General features: G+C 38.4%; 1 protein-coding gene across 4 annotated transcripts; it reads left to right on the plus strand.

Moving 5' to 3' along the window:
* The first annotated feature begins 654 nt into the window (after positions 1-654).
* On the plus strand, positions 655-23,392 carry cacna2d2b (calcium channel, voltage-dependent, alpha 2/delta subunit 2b). Of its 4 annotated transcripts, XM_043222570.1 has the most exons (38): positions 655-940; positions 4,565-4,646; positions 6,898-7,014; positions 7,092-7,151; positions 7,704-7,748; positions 8,307-8,430; positions 8,506-8,637; positions 8,748-8,805; positions 8,974-9,024; positions 9,099-9,198; positions 9,568-9,729; positions 10,676-10,786; positions 10,977-11,055; positions 11,191-11,240; positions 12,036-12,125; positions 12,233-12,298; positions 12,382-12,456; positions 12,737-12,811; positions 13,261-13,332; positions 13,549-13,620; positions 14,714-14,775; positions 14,860-14,936; positions 15,034-15,094; positions 15,191-15,288; positions 16,301-16,391; positions 16,473-16,535; positions 16,623-16,726; positions 16,970-17,068; positions 17,183-17,274; positions 17,385-17,432; positions 17,523-17,594; positions 17,723-17,875; positions 18,009-18,061; positions 18,209-18,264; positions 18,715-18,836; positions 18,909-19,020; positions 19,147-19,229; positions 21,074-23,392. In XM_043222570.1, exons 1-38 carry the CDS (start codon positions 843-845, stop codon positions 21,173-21,175), a joined length of 3,267 nt encoding a protein of 1,088 aa, XP_043078505.1. In that variant the 5' UTR covers positions 655-842; the 3' UTR covers positions 21,176-23,392. The 4 variants fall into 4 exon arrangements, with proteins under 4 accessions (XP_043078505.1, XP_043078503.1, XP_043078504.1 ...); XM_043222568.1 differs by having other exon boundaries at positions 18,712-19,020; XM_043222569.1 differs by lacking the exon at positions 7,704-7,748 and having other exon boundaries at positions 18,712-19,020.
* Positions 23,393-23,414: the final 22 nt, after the last annotated feature.

Raw genomic sequence — 23,414 nt, forward strand, 5'->3', positions numbered from 1 at the left:
GTATTGCAATCTATTTGCGTACTATAAGTATCAACTTGATTTTATTTAGTTTGAAGAGTTCTTTTGTTCATTAGCTACCGGTGTTACTGGAGAAACAGTAATACGCCAATATTTTTTCCTGCTTGAAGTTGCAGACCTGTAACTGAAAAGCTCACCACTAGAGGTCAAAACACCATCGCATTATGTGAAGCACAGGAAACAATTTCAACCTGTAGTGCTAACTCTTCAGCAGATCCATTTTACACTTCTGTGTGTGATTGCTTTTCCTGCTGTGATCCATAATTCCTCTCTGTGCTCCACCATATTCCCTGATCATCACCACTGCTGAGACTTTCCCCAGCTAGATTATGTAATGAATAACTTTTTTGCAGATAGACTAGATAAACATTTAATATACTAATTAATTTATAAGTTTTTAATATAATTTAAGCGAAATATGCGTAAATCCAACGGCAAAAAATAAACAGTATTTCCGAATAGTTGCTAAATAAATTGCTCTCAAGCTTTTTCTCGTTTCCACACTCTTTCCATTTATTTTATTACTGAAATATTAATTTTATGCTCTAATGCCTTACTGTGTTTACACATAAGTTGATGTCTTTTTTTGTTGTTGCAAGGTTCGTGTTTTGGGAAATGAATGGGGTCGCGCGCAGATCCGCGAGGTGTCGCGGGCGCGCGTGCACGAGAGCATCATCACGCGCAGCATCTTTCGCCCACCAACGTCTCTTTATTTCAATTCACTTTAATTCTCAGGCAAAAAACCGCGTCGTGTCTGGATATCCCGCTCTGCTGGATCGCCGCGAGGACACCTGCGCTTCTGGATCGGAGTGTTTTCATGGAAAATGGCGAGATGGGCTCACGCGCGTCTGCTGATGATGGTGGTGATTTTCAGCGGGTCGTGGACCGCAGTGGACGCGCTCACATTTCCACAGCATTACACGTAAGACAACGACTTTCACAGCATCACGTGAACGAGTCCTTTATTAAACGCAACCGCGCGCTCCGCAGGAACCTGCATATTTCCGCGACGTTACACGCCGGGGTTTATCCACGACAATGCACGTTACGTTAGCGTATGTGAAATGTCAGTTTCCACGGCGTTACGTTTATGCTCGTTTTCCACAGAAACAAAAATAAGGCAACAGAAAATCAAGACGCAATCATTTGCGCGACACGACACGCGCATCTCCGCAGCATTGCATAGAAGAAATGTTTATTTAATGCACGCGCAAGAAATGTTCGTTTCCGCAACGTTACGTTACATATTCAACATTACGCGAACGGAAGATATCTCCACAGCGTAAGGAAAACTTGTTTCCACGCTATCACAGTTAAGAAACAGGCCTACTTATTTGCTCAAAATCACACCCAATATATCATTTCCACGTCGTTACAGATATTATACTATTGACACCATTAAGAAATGCTAAATGAAAGTATCACTTCCACGCATTAGACTATAAAAAACCGAATTGCCACATAATTAAAAGTCTGTTGAAATTAACACACTGTACGTATATGTCAAGGGTTAATGTGAGCTTAAACTTCAAAAAAGTGGGGTAATGTGGCTAAACCTGTCTTTGGGGAGGTATTCAATAATAACAATAAATTCTAAAATGCAAATGTAATGTTCATGTTAAACTGTAGTTATTATAGACAGACAGCAGTGATTTGAGATTTACTCACTGATCCAATAATCCTCAGAACATTACTGTCACATCTATCTATCTATCTATCTATCTATCTATCTATCTATCTATCTATCTATCTATCTATCTATCTATCTGTCTGTCTATCTATCTATCTATCTATCTATCTATCTATCTATCTATCTATCTATCTATCTATCTATCTATCTATCCATCCATCCATCCATCTATCTATCAGTCTGTCTGTCTGTCTATTTATCTATCTCTTCTCACAGTTTGTCTTCTTTGGCTTAAAGCTGATCTTTCCCTGTGAAGTGAATATGGGTCACAGCAGCCCCTCGTTTCTCTGTATCTCTGTCTGTGTCTCTAGGGAGTGTGTGTCAGGTAATAGGCAGCAGGGAAGATCTCAGCTGTGTGTGTGTGTGTGTGTGTGTGTGTGTGTGTGTGTGTTTCTGGGCATGCTCAGATCAGCTGCTGAGAGTGCATCAGATCGCCTGAATCACTGACACACACCCTGATACACTCTCACCTCTACATATTGTGTAACACATGCTGATAAACGTGCAGTAAACCAGTGTGTGTGTGTGTGTGTGTGTGTGTGTGTGTGTGTGTGTGCGCAGCCCCTGTGATAGAAAGTAGAGACTGAAACCTTACAGTAAAGTCAACAGCTATAAGTAAAAGAAAGGCACCAGTATGCCAATATTTTTTCAATCACTATTTCATCAGGCAATGTGAAACCTAACCTAGTTAGTGTATTATGGCTACTAACCGATACAGTGGCTGATATTGTAAGTGTGTGTGTGTGGCGCTTCCGAAACTGTCCAGCCTTCTCATCCCCTCAATTAACGCAGATTATTAAAAGCTGGACCCGTAGAGATTTCGCTCGTTATGATCCTCTTGTTAATTGACAGTTGTGATTTAATTAGGTTCGGTGTGGATGCTCAACGACCTGAACTTATGCAATATAACATAACTGCAGTCGAGCCGTAATCGCGTACAAATCTGTTGTCGTGGAAACAGGTGATATTTATGATCAGACTGCGGGGCTGTGATTTAAGCGTACATGCTGTTCTGTAGCAGAACCGGCGGTTTAATGAAGCCGAACGGACCCCGCGGATGCTAAATAATTCATCTGCATCTGTAGAGCAGGACCGCGTTGCGTCGGGCAGCACGGTTCGCTTGTAGCCCAGCGTGTTTGTGGACTGTATAAACGCATCGCTTTCTCTACATCGATTTTATTGATCGGTTTAGCCGACTCTGATGGTATTATATCATATTCTGTCACTGATACGGTGTTGTACAAACGAGGACAGTTCAGTTGAGGTCAACGGAAATATATTATACGGTAGAAACACGTCAAATTACACGGTAGAAACCACGCATTACAGTATTGCAGAGAACATCTGTGCTTTCCAATCATCATTGTATATGCACGCATTCAGCCGGGGAATAGTGATGAACTGGTCGAAACTAAACCAATAGTTTACACTGAGCCATAACCAGACATTTCCGACCGTTTTTTCACCATTGCGTAAAAGAAATAGCCCAAATGTGCTTTTCGTAACCAATGAAGTAAAACTGAAATGAATAATGTAGTAAAAAGTATATATTTTGGCCATTTTTGAGATCCCCCTCCTTAAATCTTGAATGAAATCCGGTCATGTCACATGGTCACGTTCAGTACAATTTATTCAGTCTTTTGGCTAAGAGCTTCTTTTGTTATTTTTTGCTATTTCTTATCCTACTCTAACACTGTAGACGTCTGTAATCAAATCAGGCTGCTTTTTTATTATACTTTTAGATTACTTCCTAACTTATCACATTCATTTAAAAAGCGTAATCTTGTGCCATATGAATGTAAAAGAAAAAAAAATCAACGAGTTGTTTGTTCACGTGCATGTCATGGAGCAGTTTCAGAGAACTGCGAACATGGTCATTTATTATTAAAATATTTATTATAAAGTCTCTGGGGTATTTTAAGTAAATACGTCAGGGGAAAGATGTTCAGCTGACAAATCGTTCAAATGAAAATGAGCGTTGATTGAAATGCTGAGAAAACGGCGATTTCTGTAAGTTTTCTCAGTTTTCTGTGTAATCATAGCCACTGGACTAGTTACTGGTCTTTGTGCGAACTTCTACGAAAACAGAAGACTTTCTAAGTATTATAAAATTATAAAATTAGGAGTATCAATAAATTATGGATGTAATCCATGATTACTTGTAACCAGTTACTACCCAGCTCTGATTACACTGCAGTAAACCTCTCTAACAACTCGGACGCAATGACACCAAAATGTGATTATCAACAATTTTATTCTCACATAAATGCATTTTTTTCCTCTTTTTTTACTTTAAATGTAGTATTTGTCACTTTTTGCTCCAATCCTCTTTCAACAATTCACTTGAATTTGGCACAATTTAAGACAAGGAAGGATTTTCATATATATATATATATACATATATATATATATATATGTGTGTGTGTGTGTGTGTGTGTGTGTATAGTGTAACACTTTATAAAAACGTTCATTAGTTAACAACATTAGTTAACATACAGCGTTTATTAATCTTAGTTAATGCCCATTTATGCGTTCACTAATGCATTATTAAAATCACAAGTTATCATTAGTTGATGCACTGCGCTAACATGAACTAAAAAGGAATGACTGTATTTTTATTAATAGATGTTAACAAAGATTAATAAACACTGTGATATTAACGCTGTATCTATGTATATAGACAGTATGTTTCGTATGTATCAGTGTAGCTGTATAGCATTATAGCATTTTTTTGTTGTTGTTGGTAATTATATAAAACTGCATATTATATGCGATATATACGGCTGCATCCCTGATTTGTGTCATGAAACCTACAGCGGAAGCTTCGCGTGACGTTTTGTTGTGCGTGTTGTGCAGGATCATGCACTGGGCTCGTCGCATCGAACAGGAGATTGACAGAGTCTTGCAGCACATCAGCGGCGCTCAGCAGCTGAAAGGGGTAAGACTGTGTGTGTGTGTGTGTGTGTGTGTGTGTGTGTGTGTGTGTCTTCTCTAGCATCTCTGTCAAACGCGTGCTCATTACCGTGGGTCTGGCTTGCATGTCAAACACCCACAAACAACGAAGAACTCAGACACTCCTGCAGAATCTGTGCTGGAGAATATAACGATCCTCCAGCGAGAGGCCACAGCGTCTGAAAGCGTCCCGGAGCTCTGTGTGCGCGTCTGCTCACATCACTGAGAGAGAACAGATGGTTCGCCCCTCGTTCCTTTACCCAGAATGCCACGGTGCTGTAGACAGAGCGCTTCGCCGCTGATGACGATCGATACAGGCATATACCCTGCGCGCTTGTAGATGCCTTATTTGTTAGCATTATAAATGCACATTTTTAAAATAATGACCTTAACTAATGACCTTTTCATTAAGAGCCTCTAGAGCTGAGATTAAACCCGGCGGGATTTAATTAATCAGAGATACTTTGTGTGCCCCTGAGCTAATGCTCTTGACCCTAGCATGTGACCTCCGACCTCGACTTTCATCAGTCTTTGTGAGAGGAATGTTTTCTTTCCATCCTTGCATTCTCATCTCTATATTGTGATATATGTAATGTATTAAGGATAGAATGAGAATTGCAAAGTGCACAAATGAAATACATGTACAATTTATGTCAAATAAAGTCTTTTTTTTAAAAAACACAACATACAATGGTTCAGCCTAGGGCTGCATGATATACCGCTGTAGCTTCGATATCGCAACGCACAAAAATACAGGATGTACTGATTATATTTATACTGATTGTTTTATTTGCTCACGTCTACACCAGACACATCGCCTGTAGATACTCATAGATATAGCTATATAGCCATTTGAAATAAATGTAGCATTTTTTTTCAATGCTGAAAATCCATTTATCCTTGGTTAAACATTTCCGCTTCGCTGTTGCTTAGCAACGGCAGACGTTAAAACACTAAAACGAACTAAAAACAGTCAATTCTGTAAATAATAATACACTTAAACTACGCGAAAGCAGCAGATTTAACCGTAAACCCAAACAAAAAAATCACATGGTTCACATTTGAGACCAAAAACGATGCAAACTGATAAACATCGCTTAATATTGAGTCTCAATTTATCCATCAGGACTAGATTGGATCGTGTAAGCTATAACATTGATTTATTTTCTTTCTCTTTTCATTGGAATAACAAGTTCACAGGCTTCATCTTGATTCATTGCCCTGCTTTAAATGGCGTGTCTGAAAGTTCGAGTTGTCAGTGTGTAAGCGAGCGTGTGTTTGACGTTCCTCTATTGATCTGAGCTCGAAACAGCTCTCGTCCTGGACTGAGAGGTTATTTAACGGGGTAATGAGGCTTCAGCCTTCAGTCGCGCCGCTGGATTTCAGCAGCTGTTGTCTCGCACCTCACGCCGGAGAGCAAACACTCATTTACACGAGGTGGAACCACTGCAAAATGAGTTTATTTTTAGTGCATCGCATCTGACAGGAAGTTACACGGGTTTCCCAGCGTCGAGCATTAATTATGCAGAACACAAACATGCAGCTTGCTCAGCGTTTCCCCCAGCTGATGGAACCTCTTGATGCTATATAAATATATTTATCACCATCGAGAGGATTTAAGGTTATTAAGGAATATTTCTAGTTTCTAATTCCAGTTATAACAGTGCATCAAGTGTACAAAAGATTTCATTTTTTTCAAATCAGCTGTACTTTTGAACTTTATTTTGATCAAAAAATGCAAAAAAGTTCTACAAAAAAGAGAAACATTATAATGAGAAACGTTTCTTGAGCAGCAAATATACGTATTAGAATGAAGTAGCACTGCCACTGAAGACTGGAGTAATAAAAATTCTGGTTTGCTTCACAGAAATAGATTAGAATTCGAAAATCTATTTAAAAACAAAACATTTTAAAATAGTAAAAATATTTCCCCATATTACCGTTTTGAACAGTAGTAGTTTTATAGTAGTTGTATCTTAAACTTAATCCAAAATAAAAGTTTTTGTTTACATAATATGTGTTTTTTTCATATTTATTATGATTATATACTCAAATACAGCATATTTGGAAAGCATATACATTTTTATATATTTATATCCAAATGTTATAAATTATAAATAAGAAACATCAGTATATACATGCCTGTGTTTGTATTATATGTAACCAAAACTTTATTTTGGACGCGATTAATCACGATTACTCATCGGATTTAAGAGAATGCGTTGATGCTGTTTCAGATCTACGGTGAGAAGAGAAGACAGTTCAGTTTGGTCAGAAATAACCCTCGAGAAATTGTAGAGAAAGTGGCAACAGACATCGAGAGACTGCTGGCCAAGAAACGCAAAGCACTTGAGGTGAGAAAACACACTAAATCACACACGCTCTTCCTTAAAGTCTATTTTTAACGGTTCTGGCTTATATTTTCCGTCAGAAACTTGCGAGTGAAGCGGAGCGTCTTCAGAAAGATCATCGGTGGCAGGATGGGATCAAGGTCAGATGACTTTAACAACACCACTTTATGCTTTTTACGTCCACTTACGTGCAATACTTTTCACAGTTTGAAGTTTCATTTATCACATTGCTTTTGCATGTGTGAGTGAGTCATATGAGTCGATCCGGACCAATGACTCCTGTATTGTTTCAACTGATTCATTAAAATGAACCGCACCGACCAAGCGTTTCATTCTTGAATCGAACGCTGCGCTTTTTCTTTTTCTTCCATCCACGGTACTTGAGGCTCTTTTTCCTCTGACATTCACATCTATGTTTCTCTGATCCCGATGCGAGCTCTGCAGACAGACACACACTCGCTGTGAGTCACGATCTGTGTGAGTCTGTAGCTGGAGGATCCGTTTAAACCCAATAGATTGTGACGTCTCGTTTTTCTGACCGATTTGACTCGTTAGAGCTGACCACGCAAGAGACTTGTGCTGAACTTAAGAGTTTGTCGTGTGGAGGACATCTTTATTTGAATCTTCAGGTTCTCGAACTGATCTTAAACAGCAGATTTTTGTATCTCTGTTTCTGTGTGTGTTTATTTCAGGAGGAAAATATTGAATATTATAACTCTAAAGCAGAGATGGACTATGTGAGTACATGTCTATCTATCGCCCGTGTGAAAAACATGAAAAATCTTGTATTTCTAGACTTTCAGTGTAGATTTTCATGCTTTGGAAGTGGGCCTGTGAACTATTTAGCGAAAAGCATATGTAATGTAAAGGAAAATGATGCTATCTTGATATGTTTGTAGAAAGTTTTCATGCATTCATACACCATTTCTTTTTAGAAGCTGGTTGCTTGAACTTTTAACTCCGAAAATATGGTTTTGTAGAGCTGCAAAACGATTCATCTCGATTAATCGATTGAAAATAAAAGTTTATGTTTACATATTATATGTGTGTGTACTGTGTATATTTATTACGTATATATAATATGTATTAAATGGGTGTGTGTGTATTTGTATGCACATATTTAATAGGATAAACACACATATAGTAAACATAAACTTTTATTTTGAATCAATTAATTGTGACTAATCGTTTTGCACCCAACTATTTTGCATGTTCATTTATCACCATATGACAATGATTTTGATCAAATTCAAGTTGAATCAATGGACTCTTGATTATATCACGATTCTCATCAGGACGGTGAGGACATTGATTCTCAGATGTCGTTGAAACTGGAGTTCGTGTACGATTCGAACTTCAAAAACCATGTGAATTACTCACACACCGCCGTCCAGATCCCCACAGACATCTACAAAGGCGGTGAGGAACCAGACTGATGTTATTAGATCTCTGTATGAGTCACAGAGAGTTGATGACGTGTCTGTCTGTCCGTAGCGCCGGTGATTCTGAACGAGCTGAACTGGACGCAAGCGTTAGAGCGAGTCTTTATAGAAAACAGCAGAGACGACCCTTCGTTGCTCTGGCAAGCATTTGGAAGCGCCACCGGTGTCACGAGATATTATCCAGGTAACCATCTTCATGTACTGAGGCAGATCATAGTTCATTTTGCATGAAATTGTGAAACCAACCAATTGGATTGCAGCCTTACAAATGCATTAACATATTTCGTCTTGTAGCTGCTCCCTGGAGAGCACCGGATAAGATCGACCTTTATGATGTACGAAGACGACCATGGTAATACATTTTACTGTGTTTTTCTGTCAGTAGTCCATAGTCTACATCCGCTAAAACTGTTGATAGCCTTTGATTGGACAGTTTGGGTTTGAGGGCGGGGCTTAACAGTTTTTATTGAGTTTAACGGATCTTAATAAAACTTAATCATATTGTCGTTGTTTTCCTCAGGTACATTCAAGGAGCATCCTCGCCCAAAGATATGGTCATCCTCGTAGACGTGTGAGTATTCGCGTGTCCTGTTGCGAGTTGCGCTTTCGCCTGGTTTTGTAACATTGACGCGTTTTCGTTCACAGGAGCGGCAGCGTCAGTGGACTCACTCTCAAACTGATCAAAGCTTCGGTCACGGAGATGCTCGATACACTCTCCGATGATGATTACGTCAATGTCGCAAGGGTCAGTCGGCTACTTTTGATTGTTGGATTTTTAAAAGTGGTTTGATTTGATTGCCCAGTTTGGTAGGAATGATGAGGAAGTGATAGCAGATGGAGGACTTGGTTTTTAACTGAAATGTAAAAGTAAAAAGCTTAAAATGTTGGCTTTCTTTGCCAAAAAAACAACAACTCGCAAGCACTGTCACATAAGCCAGTTTAGTATTAATCTAAACTGTAAACTTGTCATTTTTACCAAGTTTATTGAACTCTTACAAAATGCTATAATTAAGCTAAATATGCTAGCTATATTATATTATATAAAATCGCTTTATTGAATTTATTTAAATTTGTGAACCTAAACACTGACATTCTCCCTATCTTTCTGTCGTAGTTCAATGAGAAGGCAGAGGCGGTGGTGCCCTGCTTTAAACACCTGGTTCAGGCCAACGTGCGCAATAAGAAGATCTTTAAAGAAGCTGTGCAGCAGATGCAGGCCAAAGGAACCACTGATTACAAATCCGGCTTTCACTTTGCTTTCAACCAGCTGCTCAACGTGAGTCTGAACACAACGTACACGACAAATTGTTGCTTAAGCTGCTGTTTACAGTGTAGAACCTACAATAGAAGTGAATGCAAAAGTAAAAACACAGTTCAAATACAATAGCATGACCGTAATATAATAAGTATTGACATGATTTTTGTGCTGCAAAAATCATTAGCCTTCTATGTGTTGTTATATCCATTTTAAAAGCTTTATTACCTTAAAATAATGGCATAATTTAATGCCAAAATTGAAAATGCCTTTAAAAAACGATTTGTATCCTTTTTATGCAAAACACATAAAAAGAGGTTTTTGGTAGTTTAATACTTTTTAGTCTCATCTTCTTTTGTTACACGTCGATATAGTCGTAGTTATTGTTTATTGACCTTATCATCTTGTCTTAGTCCTTGGAAAAAAAGCTCCAAACTGTTTTATCTCATATTTTATAAAATAAACACTAGTTGACCTGTGTCAAAATTGACTTGTAAACATGTAGCTATCATTTTTGTAATTGTCTGTTGAAATTTATTATTACTTTTTTCATGTGGAAAAAAATGACACATTTCTGAAATTGTATTCCTGTTTTTAAAAAAATGACCTCGAGGCAAAACAATCATCTTTTTTGCTTTTAAATCCTCCAAAAATTGTTCCGTTTTTTAGACAAAAGGAATGATTACTCTAAAAACTGAGTGTTAGTCAACACTTCAGGAAGATTGCACTTCACTCAATTCACTTAAAGCTGAAATATTCCTCTAAAATAAACCTACATGCATCAGGAATTTAGACCAATGATATTTCTTTGTGGGCGGAGCTACTGAGCTTGCGGCGGTACAAATATAAACCAGGTCACAACAAAAATCACAGCTCATTTGATTAAAGTAAAGGCGAGATTTATTTCTTTGCTCTTTTGCTTCAGACACGGTGTTCTAATCTGGCTCTGTTTCTCATTCTCACGCAGAAGACGAATGTTCCTCGAGCCAACTGTAATAAAATCATCATGTTATTTACCGACGGAGGGGAGGACCGAGCTCAGGACATCTTTGAGCAGTACAACTGGCCCAATAAGACGGTCTGATCGCATTTCGCATGACACGATATGATCTATATCTTCCTTCTCTGTTGAGCGCCTTGTATTTCTGGTGTGCCGTTGTCCTCTGGAAGTGTTTGTTCCTCATAATTAGCCCTTTCCTCCAGCGAAACCGCTCATTTCCTGTCTAATTTGCCCGGGGTAATTGTGGGATATGTGATGGTCTCTGCAGGTCCGCGTGTTCACGTTCTCGGTGGGGCAGCACAATTATGATGTCACTCCGCTGCAGTGGATCGCTTGTGCTAATAAGGGTGAGACTTAAGCTCATTTAGAGGAGACGGATTAAAATGCAAAAATATCTGTGCTATAATATAAGTTGGTGATGCATGTTGAACTGTACAGTATTTACATGTGACATCTCATCGAGCGTCTCTCTGTCTCGGCAGGATACTATTTCGAGATCCGCTCCATCTGTGCTATAAGGATTAACACCCAGGTGAGTTACGCACACACACACACACACACACACACACACACACATACATACATACACATTAATGTTGGCAATATAAAATGGAGCAACACTGTCAACATTTGATTTTAAATTTTAATGTAACTCTTTTCGTGATTGTTTGGTGTCTCGCAGCTCATAAAAATGCATTAAAAGCTAATTCAAGTTGATTCATTTGATTCATTGAAAAAGGTTTAAGTGAATCTGTTCATAATATATTTGTTTTATACCATGTGATTTACTCACAAAATGTTCGTCTCAGAACCCTTTAAAAGTGGGAAACAAACTGATTTAATATTTAGCAATTGAGTTGGAAAGTGTTTTAGTCAATCATTTCATTTCAGTGAATTTATTTGATTTGTTGTATTTACATTGTATGTGTTCGCTGTTTTTTTTCAATGAATTATATTGCAATGATTTTGCATCAAAATGTTCTTGATGGCAGTCTTTAGCTGACGTGTGCCACATATTAAAAGATATTCCGGTAAATATCAGTTTTTGGTGCATATAAATAATTAAATTATATTTTTATATTAAAAAAATGAAATGTTATCATTCCATCTGTTCATTCAGTCAACTAATCAACTGTAATATACACAATTTTGCTGTGTGTTTTGCCTCTGAATGGTTCCTCTGAATGCAGAAAAAAAAACATTTTATTTCAGCGCAATGAGATATTTTATATGGGAATTGTCAAAAACTATATGTATAATATACTTTTGGTAAACGCAAATAGCGTATTAATGAAAGGTAAAATGTTTAAATGAATGTGTGTGGCAGGAATATCTGGACGTGCTGGGCCGCCCCATGGTTCTGGCAGGAAGAAGTGCCAAGCAGGTGCAATGGACCAACGTCTATCAGGACGCGCTGGTGAGAGTCGCTTCACCTCGCCTGCCGTGTGTGAAACATACGGCCCGCTCTCTTTCGTCATTCTCTGAAGCCTCGTTGTGAATTTGTGTGGTGTGGTTCATCTACAGGGTCTGGGGCTGGTGGTGACGGGGACCATGCCGGTGTTCAACCTCACTGTGGACGGAAACTCTCAGGTGACGCTCGGTCGCTGATGGATCGTCATTCAGGCTGAATTATACTGTGTTCATATCACTGACAGCTGTGCTTGTGTGTGCAGAATCAGCTGATTTTAGGGGTCATGGGGGTCGATGTTCATCTGGATGAGCTGAAGAGACTCACGCCACAATACAAGGTGAAGTCTAGCACACCGAAAAACCTGTGACTGATACATTGACCTACTTTAACATTTTCAGATTTTGTGTGGCTTTTGAGTAAATATTGCAAAAAATATATATACTGAATGCGAATTTTGTGTATGTTTCTTTAGCTATCATTGTTTTATATTACTTATTGTCAAAATATATGGTATTGGCTACTAAAAAACAAGTTTTTTAATGCTAGTCTTCTATCCCTCCACTAAAAAAACCAATGAAATGGTCACAGACTCTATTTTTATTTCTCTCTATATGTAGCTGGGAGCAAACGGTTACATCTTCGCCATTGACCCAAATGGATACGTGCTGATGCATCCGAACCTGCAGCCTCGAGTGAGACTCAAACAACAGCGCAGTCGCACTCACGCTCTTTTGAGTTTTGACGATTTGTTTGTCACGAAAACACTCGAGTAAAAGAACAGTCGCTATACTGTGCTTGTAGCTCGTGCTCTTCGACTGGACATACAAGCGTGTAATAACCCTGCTGCCGCGATGTCTGTTAACCAAAGAACAAAAGAAAAGGACGAAACCAATCGCATTTGGAGCTTTAAGCATTCGTCCATTTTTAATTTGGAATTTTGTGTTTGGTAACTTGATTTCATTTCTGTATACTTCCTAGTTGCTGAAGGGCAAAGGTAGCTAAATATGCTACTTGTTATGATTGGTATTACGGGTATATGTGAAGATTAAGTTTAGAAGTGTATATATATATTTCTTTTTTTCTGATAACGATTTTTAATAACGTAATAATCCCGATTTATCCTGATTTTGGGATTTTGCAGGAGGAGGATTTACCAGAGCCTGTGACACTGGACTTCCTGGACGCTGAAGTAGAAGACGGCAGCAAACAGGAGGTACAATCTCCACTAACCTCGAGTCCTTATTGTCCTCGTTGAACTCTTTCTCTGTTTTTCGTAACAAATGAATCATTGTTTTGATTGTGGGTGGCACTGGCACACTCACTTCATGTGTTAAATATGACGTTCTGCTGAATCAGTTGTCTGATCGTTTCTGTTAAATCAGCAGGAGCTCACGAATACGTTTTAACATCTGCTTTGTGTCTTTTCTAGATTCGCCGGCAAATGATTGATGGCCGATCGGGGGAGATGACAATCAAAACTCTAATTAAATCAATAGACGAGGCAAGTGTGTGTGCGATTAATGTGGCAGATGAATCTAGGACATGTGGGATATCTGGGACATGACTTTCTATAAATGGCTCAAAATCACTGATTACAAACTTTAGATCTACATGTCTACGACCCCCCCAAATGATGTCTCCGATTGGCTGTATCCCAATTTTTATAATTGCATTACAGGCTAAATATACCCCATATACTCCAGTCTTGACATAAAACTACATAATAATGCCACAAATGAATTTATGTGCGGGTTTGCACGCCAAATGTGGCATTAAATGTAGCATTCTATCACTTGCTCATCAATGGATGCTCTGCAGTGAATAGGTGCCATCAGAATGAGAGTCCAAACAGCTTTTAAAATATTACAGTAATCCTTTTCACTGGAAGAGTTATTATGGATCATAGACATGTATTTTGACAGCAGAAAATGCAGATCAGCAGATATTCACTTGGAATTAACTGATTGACTGGAGTCCTTTGAATTATTTGTGGATTATTGTGATGTTTTAACCAACTGTTTGGACTCTCAAAAAAAATGTACTAGTAGTACTATCATTACATTAATTAATATTTCTTTCACAGTTTCTACAAGTTGAACCAAACTTTTATTTTGACTGTTTACTGTGAAGAGATTTGAAAATTTCTGTTTGTACATGGTATGTAATCCTGGACCACAAAACCAGTCATAAGTGTCAATCTAAACATTTATCATTTTGTCCCATACAATGCATTTTTGACTATTGCTACAAATATACGCCATCGACCCCATCAAGGCTGGTTTTGTGATCCAGAGTGACATATGACGGTATTTTTACTCAAAAAGAAGAGTAAAATCCTTGAGGTCATCCTTTCAGAGCCGTTCTAGAGAAATGAAACCACACCACGAAACAGAATCTGCAGGATTCATATTGAATCTGCAGGATGCTATACTGTAAATTCCGTCTTTATGACGAAATGTTTTATGCATCGAGGAAAATCATACGGCCCTAAGTAATTCTACTTTTCTCCAAATCTGCAAGAATAGCGCGGGGATCTATTATCTGCTACATCGTACGAAAATAAAAATGTCTGCTAATGATTTGTTGCCACACAGCGCTACATTGACGAGGTCACGCGTATGTACTCTTGGACGCCCATCAACGACACCGATTACAGGTACGAGTCGATTAAATAGTTCAGATCGTTCAGTTGGACGTTAAACGTGCTAAACTCACGGTTTGTTTAATGCGCCCCCTGCAGTCTGGGTCTGGTACTTCCTCCGTACAGTGAATATTACATCCAGGCCGATCTCAGCGATGTCATGCTGCAGCTACAGTGTAAGTCTTTCGTTTACTATGGATGGTGATGATGTTTTGTGTGAGATTAGTGATGTTGATGTTTCATCCTAAATAATCTCTCCTGCGTTTCTCTCAGATTTACAGTCCCTGCTGCCTAACTCCTTTGAGTCGGCTGGTCACGTGTTTCTAGCTCCCAGGTGTGATATTTTCTCCGGGAATTGTCCGAGATAGCGTGTGTTTTGTGTGAATGTTTGGTCATTCTATCTTTTTCTTTCTCTCTGTAATATATATAGAGAATACTGCAAGCGTCTGCAGATGGCTGAGAATAACACACAGTTCCTGGCGGACTTCCTGTCTCTGATGGTGGAGATCTCACCTGAATCTGAAGACTGTGAGAAACGCTTTCTTCTAGATCACACCGGAGCTGAATATTACATTTTGTAGGAATAATAGTTTTTAAGCAAGTTTCAGCTTTAAGCAGTGGTTATAAAATATTACAGTGATATTATAAAATATTATAGTAGCAATTTCGTGTCTCTGTTGAAATATTACTGCTTTTTGTTATGAAATATTACAGCTCATTAAATAATCATTACATCTAATTAAATATTAAAATATTGATTAATAAAGCATTGCTTTGTAATATTTCAGCTCTACAGTTCTAATTACACATTGCTTACTAAATATTGAAGCATTAGTTATTAAATTAGTTACTATAATCAAATCATCAGTATTAGAGTTAAGAAATATTTCAACTTTACCAAATTTCTACTAAATATTATGATGGTAATTAATTCATATTTAAGCTTCTAGCTTAAGCAAGTATTGCAACTAATTTTATATTAGTACATTGATAATATTGCAGCATTCATTACGAAATATTACAGCACTATGATGCTTATTCCAGTATTCATTTTTAAATTGTACTGCTCTCATTATATTACAAAATTGATTGAACAAATATTCAAATGTTGATTATTAAATACTAATAATTGAATGTTAAAGCACTGATTATGTGATTTATTTAATGATCAATATTACAGAATGGATTATTTAATATTACATATATTAAAATATGAAACTGTTGATTATCCAGTGACAATTAAATTGTTAACTAAACATAATATGAAGGATTGATTGTGAAATATTTAATCTCTTATAATAACAGATTTTTTTTAGATTTTCTTAATATGACCCATGATGAAATAACAGTATTATACCGGCAAAAACTAATTACAGCAGCCGTAATGAATTAATGAATCATTGTGAGCTTAAAATTACATTTGAATAATTTAATAATTTAACATTCTCATTATTTAAATGTAAAAGATACCTCCCACGACCTGATCATAAATCTTTCAAGCGTTAGAAGCATCTGACTGAATGTTTTGTGATGTTCGCAGGCGATCAGGGTCTCATTCATAACCTGATCTTGGATTCTGGGATCCTCTGGAATCTCGCCACACGTGTTTGGCAGAACAAAGATCTCAACACGTAAGATCAGACTTGTCACAGTCCGTTGATATACCGTATTAACTGGATGCAGATGTTGATTGCTCAGTCTGATATCTGCAGGTACGGCTTCCTGGCGCTGTTTGCATCCACCAATGGAGGCGTCACGCGCATCTACCCCAACACGTGAGTGACGGAGCTTCTGACTGGCAACTCAGTTACAGTTACAATTAGCTTTGCATTAGCATTGTCATACGTTTGTGTGTGTTTCAGAGCTGCTGAATCATGGGACGAGGATCCTGAACCTCTGAACTCAAACTTCTACCGTCGCACTCTGGACAACAAAGGCTACATCTTCAGAGCGCCGACACGAACCTGTGAGATCACATCTAAACCAAAAACATTGAACAATGTCAAATTAGCACTGATTAGCAGCAATACAGATATATTACATATGCTATTTTCTTTGATCGTTTCTTTGATTGTTAAAGTGCATATCATATACCAGGCACGCATCTCATATGTTTAATAAGATTACACCAACATGAAGTAGCTGACAGGAACATATGCCCTGTATGAAAGCTTTTCACCATTTTTATGTCTCTGATATTTGTGTTTAGCAATGGACGATCTGTTAATCTCAGAGAATGGCACTGTGGGGATTTTGGTTACCACTGCCGTGGAGGTCGTGATTTCAGGCAAAACCATGAAGCCTGCAGGTGTGTTTCTCTAAAACATTACATTTGTCTCCTTTCCTCTCTAAAAAAGCAGGAGCTTAAAATCCCTTTAGAAGCAATTTTGTGGCTGTTTTCATCTTGTGTTCCTATTATTAGTGGTCGGCGTTAAGCTGGATTTAGAGGCCTGGGTCGACAAGTTCAAGATCCTCGCCAGCAACGTATCAGACAGCAGACAATCTGCTCATAAGGTACAATTGTTCTTAAAAAACGGTAGAAAAACATAATCCTCTAACATCATGTTCATCTGTACTGGCATGAGTGTGGTGAGAGATCATAACTTCCTGTTTGTGTCATGCAGTGCGGCCCCTCCAGATCCTGTGAGATGGACTGTGAAGTGAACAGCGATGTGAGAGAACCAGCACACACAAACTCTGCATGATAACAGCTCATCGTGTTAGTTAAACCGCTCCTGAAAGTAGATGTTATTATGTTACAGGATTTGTTGTGTTACCTGATCGATGACGGAGGTTTCCTGGTGATGTCCAATCAGAGAGATCACTGGAAGAAGGTGGATGTTCAGATTTTTTTTTCACATTTTTGTGAAACACACCAATAAATCTTGAGATTAATAATGATTCATAATCATCTCATCTGCTATCCTGAGATTGTTGGTCTTTTTGTTCGTGTCTGTTTCAGGTGGGTCTGTTTTTTGGCGAGGTCGACCCCTACCTGATGTTCGCCCTGTACAACAACTCAATCTATGCCCGTCATCAGACCTTCCAGTATCAGTCGGCCTGTGAGCCGACAGCCAGCAGCCACACAGGAGCCGCTCACAGAGGATTTTATGTGGTGAGAAACCCATTAGTTTGTGGAGTACCATCACATTGACTTTAAATTATTTATAAAGCTAGAGTCCATTTTTATTAGTATTAGTAGTTACTAATAGCTTTTAAAGATTAAAAGTGTGTTGTATTCTCTTTAGCCATCCATTGCTGATTTTCTCAGTCTGGCCTGGTGGACGTCAGCAGCGGCGTGGTAAATTATCTACACTATACTGCTAAAACATCCCTTGTTGTTTGTTACAATAACATGAAATTTGTAGCACCAGACATCTCTGGTTTCATGAATGTCATAATAAATATTTATTCAGATACTCTTATGTTGATGTTGGGTTTCTTTCAGGTCTATTCTTCAGCAGTTCCTGTATGGACTCATCTACAGCAGCTGGTTCAACACAGGTTGGATACGTCTTAAATCAGTCAGTTTTGTTGAGTTTTTTTAGAAGGATCTCCTAGCATTCTAATGATAATTCTGCAGTTCACAATCACATGAAAAACATAACAGTAAACCATTAGTTCCCCCCAAAATTACAAAATTCTGTCAATGATTATTCATCATCATGTTGTTTTAAACTCATAAGACCTTTGTTTACCTTTGTTCATCTTCTCTTCTGCATCACCACTGATGTCACACAGACTATTCATGAAGTGGTAGTTGCGTTGTTGTCTATGCAGGGCAAGAAAGCTTTCAGATTTCATCAACAATATCTTAATTTGTGTTCCGAAGTTGAACAAATGTAAATACAAAGTTTGAATTAGACATTTCCTGTCTGTACTTCCTAAAGTGGATTTATGAATGCGCTTTGAGCATTCTGGGACTGCATTCTGCTCAATTGTGTCTTCTAGAAGACGTCTGGGCTGAGAGTTCGGACACTAAAGGGAGCAGCAGCTGTGTGACGGTTTACAGTCAGTTCTACTTCACAAACACCACTAACTCCTTCAACGTGCTGCAGGATTGTGGGAACTGCTCCAGTGTGTGTGTGGGAAAAAGTAATTTGTGCATTTTAATAAACACTATTCCTAACACAAACTCTCTTTATGTTAGATTGTTCCACGCCAAGCGTATAGAAAACACAAACCTGTTGTTTGTGGTGGCGGAGACACTGCCCTGTAGCTCCTGCGAGATCGAGAAACTCCTGCCTGTCAGAACAAAATGTATCCTTCCTTCCCATAATCCTCTGCTCGCAAATCAACTCTAACAGACACTAGCTGTCATCTGTGTTTGAATGATGGACTGATGACATATGAAGCTGGTGGCGTTTCCTTAATTTTCTTCTTCAGCTCAAGAAGAGAATCCGTGTGAGGTGTTAAACTCTGCTCGCTATCGGAAAGGACCTGACAAATGCTTCGACTACAACTCAGAGGTGAAGTGCTGTCTGTTTCCCAAAGCACACACATTTTGCCTTTATTAAGATAAGATGTAAGAGTAGAGTAGACAAGAAGCGACGTGGCAAAGAGAGAGGGGCTTGGGATCGGGAAAGGTGGAGGACGTTATATGTGGTTTTATATGTCGAGGAACTGCCCACTAGGCAGTGCCAATCCATCAGTTTACTTTGCTTTTATAATTGATATTTTATAGATAACAATAATACTTCTATCCTGAGCACTTTAGCAATCACATAGCAACATTCTGGCAATCCGCAGCCTTGTGCTCAAACAACCGAAATCCTCAAGGAGTCCCATAGTAATGTCATGCTCAAACACATAGCAACATCTTGGCATTTACTTAGAAAACACAGGTAATCGCATTGTAATGTCCTGGCAACTACCCATTATAACCTAGCAATTGAATAGCAAATTTCTGGCAACCACACAGAGGTCCTGTTAACCACATGGCAACATCCTGGCAATCACCCAGAACACTTGGGGAATCGCATAAATATGTCCTGTCAACTACTCAGGACAACCTAACAACTGCATGGCAGCTTCTTGGCAGTCACTCTGAACACCCCGGGATACTGCACAGCAACATCCTGTCAACCATTCAGAACACTCAAACAATTGTATAGTAATGTCTTGTCAACTACCCAGAAAACCCTAGAAACCACATAGGAATCTCCTAGTATCTACCAAAAACATTAATTCAATCGCAAACCAACATCCTGGCACCCTTGGATAGAAATGTCCTGTCAACTACCCAGAACAATTTAGTAAGTGCATAACAACATTCTAACAACCACCCAAAATGCCCTTGCAACTGCCTAACAACATCCTGGCAACTACTTAGCTATATCTTGGCAGCCACCCAGAACATTCTAGGAACCACATATGTCCTGGCAAGTGTATAGCAACATCCTGCCAATCACCCAGAACACCCTAGAAACCACCTGGAAACTACCCAGAACTAAATAGCAACATTGTGACAACAACCTAGAACACCCTAGCAACTGCATAGTGATGGCCCTAATATTCCTAAGAATGTTCAGGCAACCACATCTGAATAATCATCCAAAACACCATAGCAACCAAATATCTTTGTCCTAAGATCCGCTAAGAACACCCAAGCAAAACTCAAGCTCTTTGGTAATTTTCTAGTTTGAAAGGGATTTGGTTTACAGGTGAGCGTGAGAGGAAAATTATGGGAGCGTTTTGCTTTGACCATGAACGACTGTGTGGAGCGCATGACCTCGACTTTGCTCACAAACCCTCACATAGTGATGTCTTAACATGGTGGCTTGAGTGTTTTTGGTAGTTGGTTAAGTACCCAAAACACCCTAGTGATTGCAGGTTTGCCCAAAACCCTTAGGTTCCCAGACCATCGGTTATGCAGGATTATGGCATCTTTTGAATCTTCAGTGGTTACTATGGGAAATGATGTCAAGTCAAGAACACTACAATATGGCAGACGACTTACATTTAGCAGCCTATAGAAACAGTTGCTAATTTGGCACCTACATATATTTATATATGTATAGTTTAAATGTGTTCTAATTGCTATTTGGTTTCTAGGGTGTTGTGAGTGGTTGCCAGGATGTTACTATGCAGTTGCTATAGTGTTTTGTGTGGTTCCTTGAGAGTTCTTGACAATTGATTAAAGGTCACACACCGGATGAGAATTGATGGTGGTCATGTTCTTAGAGCGGTCAAATGGGGCGTCTTTACATGTCTATACTTAAATGCGCACAGCAGCACCTTTGCAACCAGCAACAAACAATTTGCTTTGCTGGTTAGCATGAACCTAAATGTTCTCTGTATGTGTTTCTGGCAGGAGAACACGTCGGAGTGTGGCAGCGCTCACTCTTTACACTGTCCGATGCGAGTTCTGCTCTGGATTCAGTTATCATGGCTTTACCTCATTCTACGATCGTAATCTGAGTCCCACTGCCTTCGATGTTCCTGTTCCTCATCCGCGCGTCATTCCGGTCCTCTCCTGAACCCTTTTGGTTTTCCGGCTCTCTGTTTCATCGTGAGGTGCATTCCAACTGTGTGCCGTTACAGCAGAGCATGATGGGAAAACGTGTCTTAGTAACCCCAACATTGTGCAGATCCAAAAAAAAAACAAAACTGTCTTAAATCATTTCATCTTTATATTCAGAAAACATACAAAAAAAACAGTCTTTCTGCTGCCGTAAAGTATTTTTGCTTGCCAAAAACAGGAAAGGACCTGGTTTGTTTCGAAACACTGAAACGCAACTCACGTTTTGACGGTTATTATCACAATCTCGCATTGTGTGTTTATTTGAGTCTTGCTTCGTTCTCAATTTAGTGCCAAACCCTGACGTACGTGGATGCTCAAACGCTGGGGATGCGCAGCTTACGTTGAAATATCTTTTTTTTTTTTAAGCTTCCTTGCCAAGAGAGAATGCTGTATTATTGCAAACTGCTTCGTTTAGAAAAGAAGATGATTTAGATTTTGTTTTGTGTTCATTTAGAGCTTTTGTCGAATGTTTTAAGGGCATATATTGTGTCTAAAAACTGCTGCCTGGTTTGTTACCCAACAGTGCCTTGGCGCACTTGTCCGAACGGACCAACATTAGCACTGGACGTGGATTCGACTGACCCTGAATGAATGCTGGAGAAAGACACGGTATTGAATGTTTACAGTATACAGTATAAGGGTGAATGTCATGAAACCTGGCAAAAGTTCATAATTCACCCCAAAATCAATAGATGTGGATAGAAAGTGGAACATGAAGAAAACGAAGCACATTTTTAGGATCATTAAGATTTTAAAAGCACATTTTTCTTTCGATTCTCATTACTGTAATGTGAAAAAAACACTTTTTTCATTATTGTAATGTGGGGATAAAAATATTTTTACAATATGGTAGCATTTGTTATACTGCCTTAATTTAGGATTATTCAAATAGTAAAAAACATAATTTCAAACTGTGCAATATTCCTACAAATGCCCTTTTCATGACTTTTTGGGTATTTTTCTGTTGATTTTGGGGTGTTTCCCATGAGACGTCTTTTGATGTTAAGTATGGGTTTATTATACATATTCTACTAATTCTGTCTTTGGAAAGTCACTCAAATGGTTTTAACTTTTTCTGATGTAAATATGGTTATTCCACACTGACTTGATCTAGTTCAGTGTGTTTTAATGAAATGGAATGCAAGCTGATGTCTCGATGTCCTGCTGCATGCTGGGAAAAATGATAACGGCTATTAAACGTCATGATTTTAAGACATTTACTGGAAGGACATTCGACCCTTCGAAGTCGCTGAACGGACCATCTTTATCTTCTTAATGAGTCCGTAGATGATACCCAAGGGTCGATGTGTATTTATTTTGATTTCATTTAAAAGATATGGTGTGTATATTGCTTGCGAAATGTATCAAGTGTGAATTTTGAGACGCTTTCATGCTTTTATTGAAATCTTTTGGATTTTATCGCAAATGTTTTGTTGCTTTTCGGTGATTATATATAACATTTTAACGGTCCATTTAGACAAAATAAATTAGTTGGTTGTATTTCATCTTTTAACGTGGCCACACTTCCAAAACAATTGTACTTCCTAATGAATGGGTTGAGATTTTTCTGAATTGATCTGAAAGGGTTTCGCTTGACGTATTTTGTATCGTAATGGCTTGAGCAATACTTTGAATTATGTCAACTACGCTGAAATGCACATGAGCGCTACTGAATTAGTGTAAAGAGAGCATGAAATCAGTATTGAGCCGCTTTTTTGGATGACTTTGATTCAGGCTTGTCTTTGAATATCGGCTTAATGTTTGTATGTGAGCTATGAGCGTTCTAACAGTATTATTTCATGCCAATAAGAGTATTTATACTATTGTCTTTATGTAAAAAACCAAAAAAATCTGTGTTACAATGAATTTAATTTTGTGAATAGGAATGTTTTAATTCTTGTTTTATTTTTTATTTTGTTCTGCAGATGTTTGTTAACTATGTGAAAGGGGTTTTCCTCCCTTTCTGCGGTCTTCCATATCACTTCATTTTGTACAGATGGCACAAATCTATCAAGAAAGGCTAACTTTGTATCATATTGTGTCATTCACTTCTGGGAGATGTTTATAAAAGAAATGGTGAGATAAAGACATTCATATTTTTCACGTCAACTTGGTATGGATTTTTATTTGT

The sequence above is a fragment of the Puntigrus tetrazona genome, chromosome 22 (assembly GCF_018831695.1).
Source record: "Puntigrus tetrazona isolate hp1 chromosome 22, ASM1883169v1, whole genome shotgun sequence".
NCBI classification, from domain to species: Eukaryota; Metazoa; Chordata; class Actinopteri; order Cypriniformes; family Cyprinidae; genus Puntigrus; species Puntigrus tetrazona.